Genomic DNA, 14,642 nt, shown 5'->3' with positions numbered 1-14,642 from the left:
TTTGTATATCAACTTTATACGAACTTTATTGAAATCTATCCAAAATTTAAAACAATATTAATGCAAAAATTTAAGTTAATAATGACGTTAGGTAGCCACTACTTTTTCTTGTCCTTATCATCTTTAGCCTTTGTTTCAGTAGTCTTTTTATCATCTTTGGCTTTCACCTCTTTATCACTGTCTTTTGCTTTCTTTTCATATTTGGCCTTTACTTCTTTATCTTTTCCCTTTGGTTGATCACCTCTCTTTTTGTCATCTTCTAACTTTAAGTCTTCCTTTTTCTCCGGCTTTGGTTGATTTTCCGGTCTATAGAAAAATTATACATTCGACTTACGACTTTAATTGAAAATAAAAGAAAAACTTACAATTCCAGAACGGAAATGGGATCAATGTCTATATCGGGCAGCACAAATTTGGGAAACTGGGTCAGATCGATGCCCTCACCGCCACCATACTGAAGAGCCAGGCGTTCGAGGGCCTCCTTCAGTTCCGCCTCGTATTCCGGCCCGGCATCTATGGGCTTTCCTTTGGGACTCTTCAGTCGGTACTCACGCACCTTGTCCAGGAAAACGTGGTAAACGGGATCCTTATAACGCAAGGATGCCGAAACCATAAGGCTCCGGCGTACCACTAAGTTTGGCTTTAATATTTTAGCAAACATTTTTGTGTGAGGTTCGTTCACTGTTGTTTCGATAGTGTTCTGAATTTGTGTACAAAAATATAGAAACCAGCTTTCCCTGGGGTGAGTTGATCAACAATTCTTGTTTAAACGGAAAAATTTTGAAATTAAAATCAATAGTATATTCATTTGAATTCTTAAACCACATTTAATAAGACAATCTAAAATCTTTTTTTAAATTTTAATTTAAGTATCTGCTACGTTTATCAAGCCCCCAACTTCGGCTATCACATCTCGAGTGCTCCTTCGCATCAGGACGAATATTTTTCGCTTCGCTGCTGCCCACTCTCTTTTATTCCCCAGCGTGTAAGATTTTCTTTCTGTCTGTCCCGCCTTATCTCCGCATGTCCGGGCTTGACAATGCGTGTGCCATCTCGACAAGTTTTTCTCAAAAAGTGAGACAAGTGGAAATCCGTTAAAGAAATACGTGAAACACATAAAGGCGATGATGTTGCTGCCGTCGAGTTGTTGCTGCTGCTGTTGCTGTTGCTGCTGCTGTTGCTGATGCGCACGGCAGCAACATAAATATATGCGCGTGTGTGGACAAAGAAATGTCGTCGGCAGCAAATAAAAATTAATTGAAAAATGTTTATCAAGGACTTTGCAGGGGAAAAATTTAAATGCACAGTGAAGAGAAAAAGGAAAGAGCAGAGAGCCGCGAGGCAAACTCTGATAATTGATGGGAAGACATGTCTGTGAAAATATAATTAATATAAATTTCTATCACCTCCCCCGCTGGCAGAGCAAATAAATGGATCATTGTCGAGTGCGAAATGAGGAATGCACAGCTTCTAAGCCAGGCTTAATCGCCATTGCCACATGCGGCTCATTTCAAATGCAGCCGGCACTCACGCTGCGTTTCGCCTCCGCCATTCGAATTAAAACATATATGTATATATATATATACTGTGCAAAATATCCACGCCGAACTAAAAATTATGCAACGCATTAAAAATTTAACAAGCGCTTATCCGCTTAGTGCAATGCCAGCAACACGATGGGGTTTTTTCCCCCCGCGCCAACGTCACTTTCAATATTTAAATTTTGACATTTTCTGCATTTGACGCGGCTATAAAAAAAGAGGGAAGGGTGTCGCGGGACATGGACAATATTGCGTCAATGCAAATTGGGCAGAAATAATATGCAAACATTGGCACAAACAGAATGGCAACCTAATTGGCAGCAATAACAAAGTTGGCATGTATTACTGACTGCCAGAGAGAGGAAATTCTCTAATACGTGTTTTGAATTGGCCAAGTTCCTAATGCATACCGCAATTTTAATTGGCTCAAAGAAGTTTTGGGCTCGGACTCTGAAACCAATCACTACTTTCCTCATTTATATTTTAGAAGTCTATTATAATCTTTAATAGAAAGTTTTATAAAGCATCAACAACATTCTCCATTGTTTTAAATTGTGAAGGAATTATATCAGATTTATTTAACTTGCTTAAGATGTTATTACAAATATTTTAAAATATTACCCTGCTCAAATATACAATTCTTCAAACAAATTAGGTTAATATGAATGTATTTTTTCTATTTTAGTAGTATCAATAATTTAGGGTGCTCTACAAAGTTTCTATTTAAGCTTTCGTTGCTGAAAACAAGAAAATGTGGAACTGTTATTGCCTGCTTGTGGAATATATCAGAGCTTTTTTGTCTGCACCAGAGCACATGTATCTCAATCTTCATTGCGACTACAGCCAAGGATTAAGCAGTTGTGCTGCGGCCACGCCCCCGCCATTAAAGTAGTTTCCCCTAACTTGGTTAGAATTAATATTTAGCTGAGCGCAACTTTATTTGCAGTTGGCAAATGCTTTAACCTCCCCCGCAGACAACAAAGTGAGCAAAGTATCCTGCGGTTCCCTGCCGCTCCTTGAATGTGTATCTGTGTGTATCTGTGTGTGTGTCTGTGTGGGCGGACATGGTTGGGTGTGCGTGTTTTAAAATGCAACAGATGCGCCAAATTAATGCGACCATTAAATTGTATTAGCGTGTGCAAAATGTAAAGCGCATTTGCCAGCAGATTGCTCCAGCCAAGTGCGAGTGTATCTGAGTGCGGTAGTCTGGGATTGCGGGATTCCGAGGGGGGAAGCACTGCAAATGCATCCAACAGTATCACCGCAGTTTCTGTGCGTTGTATTCGCTGCAAATTTGTGTGTGAATAAACATGAGAGTCGTTGCATTAATGCGCATACAAAAGCCAACAGCGCCGAGTCCTTGCCGGCGTAACAGCTATTCCTGCGTAGGAACTAGGATTTAAATATCCCTACAGGGCGTTGTTGGGGGGGTTTTCAGATAGACGATAGCGGGGATAGAGAGCTGCTCAATGCTGAAATATCACACAGCTGCAGCGGCGTCAAGTTTATGTGGCATGCCACAAAGTACACAGATACAGAATTACACAGGCAGCGAATGAGATACAAAACTGCATTTGCCGCTTTTTGCCCATGTTTGCGCTTTTCACAGCACTCTCATAAGTGCAGCTTCAACGCCAACAGCGCGGTTTCAAATAAAAATGATAAACTCAATTTTTAAACACATGGAAAGAAGGGAAGAAAAAATTAAAGCCTAATATCACATACTTCAAATTAATGCAAACATAATAGTTTCAAAAATAGATACCTATAACAAAAATGTAGATACAATTTTTTTTATAAAGGAAACGAAATATGTTTATATGCTTTTAAAAATATTGATACATCATGTATAGACATGTGTTTCATATAACATTTTTTAGGCTTGGTTTAACCAAGGGTCATAAAAAAGGTATCAGATAAAAGCAACTTGATATTAGGTTTTATTTAAGAGTAAAAAATGTAAATACTTTTAAAGGCCCGTAACTGAAACTTACACTACTCGAACTTTTTTGTCAGATTTTTTGGTTTGAGTTCATCATTAAAAGGTTAACACTGTCTTTATAAAGAAAAGTAAAAAAAATGACATTTAATGTTGAGGAAAAGGTTTAAATACTTTTAAAAAGCCTTTTATGTGTTTTTATGTAGTTACTCCTCTTTTTTCAGTGCAGCTCAAGGGATGCCAACTATCAGGCAGACGGAAGCGCTGTGCCATTTGCAGATATTTATTCATTAGCCATTTGGAATAATTTGTTGCCTAGCTTTGGGCGCTCGGCGTTTCGTGTTGCAATATTTGCAGTAACAATGGAGCAACTCCAATTGGAAGAGGGTGGAGAGTGCGCGGGGGAGGGGTGTTTACCACTAATAGGCTTCTAATTGGGCAGTCGCCGCCTTTTTGTTTGCCCATGCTTTCTTTTTTGTTGTGCTATTATTCGTTGTTTCGGCATTCCAATTAAAATGCATCTGGTGGTGATGTATCTGCACCCCGCCGCCGGCAGTTGCAAGTAATTTTAGCCACATATTGGCAAAGTGCCGCAAATAGAAGCAGCCGTGCTGGAGTTGCCCTTAAGCTGCACGCAGAGCTCATTAGAGCGAACCAAATCTGTGCTTAGTAGTGGTTCAGTTGGGTGGTCCGGGCTGCCATGTGGATGGGGTATGGGGTGTGTTGTACGGGGTGTGGGTGGTATTAGATCCATTAACAGTCTGTACCTGCTCGATTATACATTTCGGCCTGCCCCGAGGAAGATGCAGCTGCAGCTGGCGTTGATTTGGATTTTCGGCTGGCTGATGCGATTAAACAAAACTCGCTAATGGGTCTTACTTTACCGACTCGGTGGCGAAAGAATCAAGCTGATATCTAATGCATACACGCAAAAAAAATTGCTTAAAAATAAAAATCTTGATAAAAGGGTACTTCTGGTACTCTTAGACAATACAAATATGTTTTTAATATTTTAATTTTGAATTTTAATGCTTAAAATTGTCAAAAGTGAACTAAATCAAAGCTCAAATGAGTTTGGCGTGCTGAAAGATATATCTACCACTAGTCAATATGTATGTATATTCTGGTAGTGACAAATTTAACCACTTTGACAAATCAAAATAAAGTTACAGAAAAAATTTAAAAAAAATTATTTTTAAACAAATGACAAAAATGGTATTTTATGCAGATAAGCATGCTTAGAGCATGTTCATAAAAGGGCCAAGTTTCAATTCCCATGTGGCTCAATAAATTTCTTGGACAACACAAATATATAAACAAATATAATCTTTGGCCAAAATGTTTAAAAGTGTCAAAACCTAAAGTGTTTTTAAAGGTAAAGGACTACCAAATGTTATAAAATTATAACACCTCCTTCAGATACCAAAATGACGTAGTAAGTAAAGTTTTGTATTACAAATTTAGAATTTTTTGAAAAATTTAAATTAAAATTTGTAATAAATATAGATCGCATTTTCCTCTTCCTCAATCCCAATTTGACAGGCTATTTCGAGGTATTTATTTTTTCTGTGCATGTTTTCCCGACGCGATTGGGTCGTGTTTATGCCCCACGCCTGTTGCGGTCATAATTGTATTAATGAACACATGCCCTGCTCGACCCCACACAACCACGCAGGCGGATTGTATCTCACGGATGCCGAGATACGGCAGACAAAACACTGTGCATATATTTGCATAGGAATATTAATGCCATAATTATTTGCCACATGGACACAATGCACAAGATGTATGCAATATTTAGCATGTCAGTTAGTGCGAGTGTGTGGGTGTGTATCTGTGTGTCCCCTCTGCGGCGACCGTTGTAATTCCAATTGCATTTCAACCATTCAAGCAGTTCGCATGGCTGTGAAATATTTCGGCTTCACTTGCCAACTGATGCATTGTTGCTGCTGTTTTGGGGTTTTGCCTTATGTCGACGCACACAGAAACGCACTAATGCATAATGTAACTCAATTAATTTGGCCTGGCTATTATTTCAAGTAAATATGCAGCTCAGGAGAAGAATTTCAGCAGCAGCAGCAGTCATGCAGTCAATCTGTCAAATTTTCTTCCATCCTCATTCACTCTGTTTTGAAAGCCGAAAACCATTTTCCTTATCTCGGCTATTTTGCTACATTTTGGGCCAGTGACTAGTGAACTTGTAATTATATATTTATTAATCTGTAATTTCTGCTAATTATTGCGTTGATCAAATATTTACCTTCTGCTGATGGGCTATTGTTTTGCTTGCAATTTATGCACTTGCCTAAACAGGAAAATGATTTGCCCAGACACACAAAATTGATCAAAATATTTAAATATATTTTATTAATGTTGGCTTTTCTTTGGAATCTTTAAGCCTGACATTTTCATGAATTTGCAGTTGTATTTAATTGTGTTGCTTTAATAGATTTTGTATTACATTTTTGTATCAAAGTGAATTTATTTTAAATTTTATCCTTTTTTTGATGACAAACATTGTGTTTTATTTCTAAAATCATTGGTAACTATTAAACGTATAGATTTATATTTAATATTAAAAGTTAAGTTCCCCATACTATCTGTACAAACGAAAAGGACAACCAATTAATATGATATGGATATGGGGGTTGGAAATAAGTAGCGACTCCGTAACCCATTTAGCTGGTATCCCATTAGGCCATACCCATTGTCGCTCTAGAAACACCACCTCGATCAGCAGCCACTTCTGCGGGATAAATTCCATTGTTTTCGGCACAAGCGGCCGTATTGAACCTTGAACCCACTACCTTTTAGCCACCCCTGAAAAAGGTTTAAAAGGCCGAGGCATCATGCCATGAAATAAACAAGTCCACCATCTCGCATCCACGTCAATGGCAATGTGGCAGCGGATTCAAAGGGAGCGGATCCGATGTGGTGCATAATGAATGGAATGCATTTGCAGCGGTGGTTGAAGTGTGGGTGGTGGTGGTACAGAGGTGGTACAGTGGTGGTGGTATGATGGTTTTGCCGGCGGTGCCATCGCCATCTGTGTGCTAAGCACTAAGTGCGGATTAAAGGTGAAATAACGCAGTTCGCCTTTTGAAACAACTTCAAGCCAAAAACCGAACAAAAGCCACCACCAAAGGCAAACAGAAGGGGAAAAGGATATTGCGAACGATCCAGAAGCATAATGCCGTGCATTAGCGTGCAATTTGCTCATTTCCAGTCAGCTAGTTTACGACTGCCACCCAGTTCTTCGCCCCCGCGGAGGAGTACTTAGCGTTAATCCAATGCACCGGGCCCGGACTCGATTCCCCGGCCTGGCATTTGTTTATCAAACAATTCCAATATGCTTGCGGACCTTAATCTTCAATCTATCTATCTCGAGACTTACACTGAAACAAACTTATAATATTTTTTGCATGCTAATTGATTGTATACTAACTCTTTACTTGGTTTAAGCCTTCAATATTGGCATATTTGATAATACAAATCTATTTTAGTTTTAAAATTTTTTTTAAGAAATCAACCGACTAAATTTTTTATTTACATTCTAAGGATACTTTTAATCATAGATCTTAATTATTAAAGGATTGAGTAACTACAAAAAGTAATAATCAAAAATATTTTTATTACAAAGATAAATTTATTTATTTACCTAATATTTTTATTTAACTAAATTATCATAAGTTACCTTATTCATATATACATAGTACATAGGGAAGACTTAAGAATTATTATTGCAGGAAAAGTTTTATAAAAAAGTCTAAAGGGTTTGATAAAAATGTATATTTTTAGGTAAATATAATCAAAGATTAGAACTAGATTTCTGTCTTGAAAACTCAAACACTTTGATCTAATTTTTCTCTGTGCACTGTTGCTGCCCCTCCCCTTCGATATTGTTTTATTGCATAATGGGTGAAGTGTCTGTTCTGTTGAGTTCCGTTTCCCCCTGTTTGTTTAGGATTAGAGCAGAGACCCCGGGCAGGAACCCGAAACCGGGTCGATTTGGCAACTTGCATCTTTTGTTCGAGTGACTGCTGGTGGCTGCGGCAGAGGGTCGACCCTTGACCCTGAGCTCTAATTTGAGTTTGACATTTATGTCAATATTTGGTCAGTCATTGTTCGCACTCACACACACACACACACATGACTCGGGGGTTGGCCTTTATTATATTGTTACGCTTGGTGTCCTCATTGTATCTTCCACTTCCTAAACCTTATGCCCTCGTTTTGCGGTCTGCCATATGCGGGTGCAGGAACTCGGGTCCACTAATATAAATTTATTGCACACACTAAAATACAATTAAATAAATTATGAGATTTACTCAAAGCAGGCGATGGGCATTTCTTATGATTTCTCCCCAGGACAGTCTTTTCTGTCCCCGGGTAATTACCATCGCGGGGCCATGGAGATAATCAGTGCGTTCAGGTGAGCGAGAGCCTCGGAATCGGGGGGCAAAGGATTTCTATTAAAAGCCGCAACAAAGTAGCGCAAAGTAAGACAAAGTAGACACTTCCCCTCCTGCGAAAATCCGGGGCAGTAAAAGCGCAACATGTTGCCTCAAGTAGCATACACACACACACACACACAAGAAGCTACACGGCTCCGGATACAAGGATACAAATGGCCGGGCCAAGGAGCCGGAGCCCAGACTTTGCCTACTTTGTCTGCCGGTGGCTCATCTACATGAAAGCGAAATACCCACCCACCCCCTGTAAATTATGGAGCCGTGCACGTCTGGTCATTAAGCCAAATAAAACCGGCGCAAGATTTATACACGCGCCAAGAAAGGATCCTTGCTGGAGGGAGGTGTTTGGGTACACTACAAAAACATACGTTTTATGTGATAGGTTTGGTATTTAAATCAGTCCTTGTTGCAGTACAGTAAAACCTTTTTAAGACTTAGCTTTAAAACATAAAAATTATATAAAGCCTAAGGCGATTTAGGACCCTAATGGGATTTAGGTAAAGTTTTCTTGAAACTCTTAATCATTCTTCCCTAAGAAAATAATTCATATAAACTTGATTTCTTTAAAATGAAACCAACAATTTTATATAACATAAAACAAATTGTATTTCAAACTAGTTTCGAACTATTTTTCTAGCTGTGTAGAACCAGGAAATAACAGGCAACAGAAGGCTTCCTTTTAAATGGACTCGGACTAGTCTCGATTTTGGGTGCGGTTGCGCGTTGCGTTAACTTTTTGATATAAATTTCCAGCTGCTTGTGCGGCACTTAATTTTCCAGCCCCAACTCCAACTCCTTCTCTATCTGGGGTGCCACTACCACTACCATACCATTACCTATTACCCAGTTCCCATCTCAATTCAGTGTCTGACTCGTGGACACGTGCAGCTTTTTGCCACCTGCCTCCGGTTGGCGTTGCAGCATTTGGCATTCGAGTTTGCCGCGCAACAGTTAATCTTAGTTACGTTCAGTCGGCTGGAAATAAACTCACATTTGGACTGTGTCTAGGCCAGAGGACATCTATTCAGCCTAGCCAGACGCGTTTAATAAGATCACGTAATTTATTTAATTTGAGACGCTTCTCGTGTGCCGTTTTTATGGGGAATATGGGAAAGGGGATCAATACGTCCGATATTAATGGGATTGTATGGGATAGACTTAGAAAGAAGTTCTGCTGAAATAAATGAAGTGTTTGCATTGATGTAAGTATTATAGGATGGATTTCAGGCTCTTCAAATAAACTGAGATAAAAACTTAACTATTTATTTCTAAAATACACAAAATATTTGATTATCACACTTATGTATTAGAAACAATGTACCCAATTAATAAGTTTCATAAGCTAAATAATTGTATTCGGCACACGATTTTGTTGATAGACTGGCCACTGTACGTGAAACTAAGACTTAATCGAATAATAATCCAGGGAGTTACGCAAGCTTGAAGTTTTCTGACTAAGCCAGAGTGTTGCTACTCTTAATCAAAATGGAATTATAATAGAAAATCTTGAAACAATTACTTTCTCTTGACCAATTTGTGTCACTAAACCAGTTAGAGCTCTGCACTTTAATGCACTTTATCCAGCAATAGACTGGCTGGCCATTCGCAGCACTTTAGAGTTTAATAAACTTTATCAAACGCACTCGAAATCAAGTTCCACTCGACACGATACAGCTGCGAGCGGTACCGATCTTCATTTCGATAACTTTTCTGCGGCGAGGATTGGGGGAATGAGGATGAGGAGCCCGGGAGTTAAGCACACATTTTGGTCTGGCAAGTCAACAAAGTGGCGCCGAAACTTTATCTAACACTTTGCAGCTTGGCCAGATACAGAACAGCCTGCCGCAGGAAAATACAGTGGGGAGGGGGATTTTTGGGCGGGGTTCTTCTGGGGGAAATCTCAAGTTTCAAGTGCAGCCGGAATGCGTCACGCACTGGTGGTACAAACGAAACCGAGCACTTGGCCCATTGTTTTAATGGAGAGTTCGGGTACGGGGGCATGGCCAAACTTTCAGCACACTTGGTGCAGTCATAAAAAGACTTCTCTAACGGCAACAAAATCCGTATCAAAAGGCTGGCATAAACCAAGCCGAAAGCAACAACTGCAAATGCCAAAAGCCCAAACTAACTGCTAAATGGTTTGCTGCGGACTTTTTATCCCAATGCGCTCTAAAAATTGCCGCACACTTTTCGGGGCACGCAACTTGGCTCGTAAAGTCCAGTCATTGCCGTTTTATTTAGCAGCAAGACCTTTAAGACTTCGACAAGATGTTTAAAACTATCTGATAGTAAAAGAACACTTTCCTCGGCTCACGGAAATTTATTTTTATGGACAGAAATTGTGCCGTATAATATAACTCACTATTAAAAAATGTTAAGAGAATATTTTATAGCACAGTATACTTAAATATGTATATTATGCTACGTATAAAATAATATTTAAAATTGTTTAATTTTTTTAAGACCAATATTTAAATTGTTGTATATAAAAGGCTTTAACTTTAATGCCTTACCTTTATGGGTTTTTTCATTATTTTAACTAGAAATTCTCCGTCAAAGTTGTATTCCCAAGTATCCGCATTACCCTACTTCAATTTTCACATCTCTATTGTTCTCCACTATTGTTTGCCTTTTGTTTCATTTGCTTTCAATTTTGCGAGTGTTTCGGTGAGTGCAGCTGAAGTCTGTTTAGCATCTTTTTTGGCGCCGCGTCGAGTTGCAATTTCCAATTTGCAATTTGCCCGAGGGCGCCATAATTATTTTGTTGCAATTAAAAGTCTTGACACTGCCAAAGGAAAATTTGCCCAATTTATGCCCCAGCTTTAACGGTTTGTTTGCCAAGAGGAAAAAGCTGCGAAAGAACAATTACACCGCCCAAGCAATTGCAATTCGAGTGCAAAGTTTTCCCTCGTCCTTTAGTAATTATTTGCCAAACCCAAGACCAGACCTTTGATGAATGATAACCTGCTAACCCCGCCGTTTTTGTGATAGGTTGATCAATCGGGCAAATCAGATATCCGGAATCACACAAATCAAATATCAAGCGATCCGCCATAAATGTTTGATGGCCATAAAATTTCAATTTGCCCTATTAATTCAGTACAATACACAATGGCAAAATATAATATTTCACAGTCATCCAACGCCCCGAATATCTAAGCCATGGCGAACATTTTACATAGAACGAAATTAATTTTAAATTATGCATGACCTGCTAGCGAAGCGAAACGAAGCGGAGCGCAAACCGCCGGGGATTTCGGAAATTTCCACCTGCCAACATTAACCCAGAAAGAGTGGAGGGTGTCTGTGTCTTGCCAGGACCCCCATAGCCGCCCCCCCCCCCCCCCCCCCCCCCACCCCTTTCACGGTGTAATTTAAACCCGGTTCCGTGGAACTTAAAGAGGACGCAGGAAGTGCAGCATCTGTGAAGAAGGGGAGCCGGGCGGACGATGGGTTTTTCTTTACGAGTGGCGAGTTTTTGCATTTATTGAGTAATAAAATCGTAAATTTTCCACGCCGTGTTGCAAGTGAGTGCCCCCGAACCTGGCCCCGCGACCCACCAAACCCCCAGCCCTCAGGCCCTGCAATTGCTGGACATTCAACAAGCGCAACGCGCAATGGACTGCCTGAAACGGCTGCACTGAGAGAATTTACTGAAGGTTATTCGCTCAATTGTAGTACATTTATTTATATTAGCGGTGACCTCTTATAGACCTAAAATAAATGTGGTCATAAAAAGACAAGTGATATGTTTTCAAAAATGTATTGTGTTAATTCATTCTTATTTAATTGGTATTTGAAGTTTGGACACTTTTGTTGCCATTTTAATGAAAATAACACATAAATGACTTCAATTTTAACCTGTTGATTATTCTAATGAAAACACTCACATTTCTTTAACATTAACCTGTTGATCTTGATTTCTTAAAAATGTTTGTGACTTAAATATCTAACAACAGCCATTTAAATTTATCATTTTATTTCTGGGTCTAATCACCGGGTTTTATAGAAAAAGTGTTACTTAATAACTTGATTTGAAACTATTTTATATTAGCTAATTCGGCATAGCTATGATGTGTAGAAATAGGGATTCGGTAGCCCCGATAAGCAATCAATATTTAACAAATTATAAAATATATGTATATTTCAATTCAGTTTTAAATAATTTTTTTTTGTTTTTTCTTTATGTATTTATTATTTTATCGCAACAAGCTAACACTTACATTTATAAGTGATTAAAATCTATTTCTCTAAAAAAAAATCTAAAGAGATACATAAATTTTTTTGTGTGCAGTGGAACAACCAGGCCACAGGTACGTTATAGGACAGGACTATGGCCGACGCTCGCTTGCCTCCTAACGAGCCGTGGCTAGGCCGCCCAACCACCGGCCTCCCACTCACCCACCCAATGACCCACCCACCCCCAGAGCCACCCCCACAGCCACCCCCTCAGCCACCTAGGCTTGTCTGTTGGTGCCGCTGCTGATGCGGCGCGATTCCTTTGTGTGCCATTGTCGAAAATTGAATTTCAAATTATTTTCACAGCTCTCTGGGCTAGTGGTGCTCCACTTCCACTTCCTCCTCCACTTTTCCTCCGGATGACTGACATTGAGCCGCGGCTGTCTCACTGGTGTGGTCTCTGTATAATCGCAGCTTTATTAATTTTTTATCGCCTACTTGTGGGGCGATTTTTTGAATTTTTATTGGAAATTAAAAATGCTAATGTCTTCAGTGGAGCACTGCTGGGCATTGCGTCTTCGTTGGCTCCCCAAATGCCTTTCTAATTCGTGGCCAAGAAGTATGCCGAATGACCTGTCAGTGTTTATTAAGCGCTTTGATCTTTTCCAGCTCGCTTTGGGAGTTGAGTCCAAGACGTTAATGATGTGGCAAATTATAATGGCAGCTGACAATTGACTGGACCCCCAGTCACACTTCCACCAAGAATAAGTTGGCTGAAATGCATTCAACTTGAATGGCCATTGATTTGAGCCTTGGGTTTCACTCTTGATTGGCTTTGGCTTTGACTTTCCTCTCCCAGCTGCATTTATTGAAAACTTTTTACCCTGAGTTTTCAGGGGGATGGCGTGTGGGCAGCTCAATTGTCGAGCACATAAATTTCAGGCCACATGTCTGGGTCGTAACATTTAGCTTAGATGCCAAACAATTTGCCAAATTGGCCCTGGCATTATTTTTTCTGGCTAAAGGCTTTTAAATTAATAAGGCGGTGAGGGCGTTTTGGGTCCAGACAAAGTTTGACAGGACAAGGTCTGAATACACTCACCCGGAATAGGGTTTACTGAAGGCTCAGTGAAAAACTCTGTGGCTTTTTCTATAGAACACTCAATTTTTTTCAGGATGATGAGCTATTCGTAATGTTTTTTACGAAAAAAAATAAATTTAATGGGAAAATTAAAAAGAAAGTTACATTGTAATGATTTGTCGGAATTTCTTTTTGAAATGCACACATTTGGCAAAATATTATATTAAATATTATGTATTTACTATCTTAAAGAATTAAAATTCATTTTATTTTAATTTTGAAAACTTTAAGGAAACCTTTTATTGGACCATATTTTATTTTAAAGAGTATTTAGCTTGCAACAAGTTAATAGATATGATCAAGTGAATTTTATAAATATGGTATTAATTATCTCATATGTTTCTCTCTTAAAACTTAAAATGTAAGCATAATCAGACATTACCTTTACAAATTGAAAGTTACATTATTTGTATTTCTCGGTATTTTGTATTTGCCTTTCGTGCATTTTTGATTCGCGTGCCAGTTTTTGGGGTTTATAATTTCTTAACAAAGGTGCATATGATTTGCTCAGCTGCTAAACGCGGCCAGTCACGTGCCGAAAACCCACCGAAAACCCCCTAGTAAACCCTCCATAAAGCTGACAGGAGTCGGGACTAGGAGAAAGTCAAATGTCATGTTTATGTCATGTTACCATTTCGTTGGCTCCGTTTTCTCCACTCTTTCCTTGGTTTGTACGCTTTATTTCACTTTGGTATTGTTTGTCTGCTCAGTGCGCGTTTTTGCGGCACATTTCATTTTATTTGTTTGGAAATATTTCACTTACTCTGACATCCGCCAGCGGAGCTGATAAACTTGGGGTGAAACGCGGGCGGAGATCCAGACGAGCCGACGCCGCCGAGTCACGCAGCCACCACCCAAATCAGCCATCCCATTTGAACTCTCGGCAGGAACGGGATCAGCACTCCAACAACTGCCATCCCGGGTCCCACGCATCCTTTTATGACATTTACCTTTATGACAGGTGTTTTGTGCGTGTGCGTTCCCTCGCACAACTAAAATATTAATTTCCCCCTTTCGCGACTCTTATTTTTTATGGCTCGCACGCTTGAATTATGACCAGCTCGAGAAATGTGCAACAGGAGGCCAAAGGGTTGGCAGTTTCTGTTCTCCCCCCGAGAATTCAATTCCGCATATGGCCCAAAAGTTGCCGGCTTTAATCAACATCGAAAGCGAAGCTATAGCGCCGGTATGCCAACAAAAAAAAAAGAAAAGGAAAAATTAAAAGATTAAACTAAACGCCTGGCTGCGCATTTTCAGCCATAGATAAGTAGCAGGAGCAGAAGCGCGAGCAACGCAGTAAAAGGAATTAATTCAGTTAAAAGTTTCGCATTAAAAGCAAAAAAAAGAAAGGGAGCGTTTTAAAGGAAGAG

The 14,642-nt window shown here is 39.5% G+C and overlaps 1 protein-coding gene across 1 annotated transcript; it reads right to left on the bottom strand.

Annotated features, from left to right (window-relative positions):
* LOC108052635 (ATP synthase-coupling factor 6, mitochondrial) lies at positions 1-746 on the bottom strand. The gene is made up of 2 exons (XM_017135077.2): positions 366-746; positions 1-306 (listed from the first exon to the last, which is right to left on the bottom strand). Exons 1-2 carry the CDS (start codon positions 659-661, stop codon positions 99-101), a joined length of 504 nt encoding a protein of 167 aa, XP_016990566.2. The 5' UTR covers positions 662-746; the 3' UTR covers positions 1-98.
* Between the last annotated feature and the right edge of the window lie 13,896 nt (positions 747-14,642).

Source organism: Drosophila rhopaloa, unplaced genomic scaffold, assembly GCF_018152115.1.
Source record: "Drosophila rhopaloa isolate 14029-0021.01 unplaced genomic scaffold, ASM1815211v1 contig_163, whole genome shotgun sequence".
Taxonomy (NCBI): domain Eukaryota; kingdom Metazoa; phylum Arthropoda; class Insecta; order Diptera; family Drosophilidae; genus Drosophila; species Drosophila rhopaloa.
Note: the sequence above shows the minus strand (reverse complement) of the source record. Positions and strands in the feature narration are given on the sequence as shown.

Coding starts and splice junctions, on each gene's coding strand:
- LOC108052635 (XM_017135077.2), bottom strand. CDS start 661: ATGTTTGCTAAAATATTAAAGCCAAACTTAGTGGTACGCCGGAGCCTT. Junction 307..365: donor CCCATTTCCGTTCTGGAATT/GTAAGTTTTTCT, acceptor ATTTTTCTATAG/ACCGGAAAATCAACCAAAGC.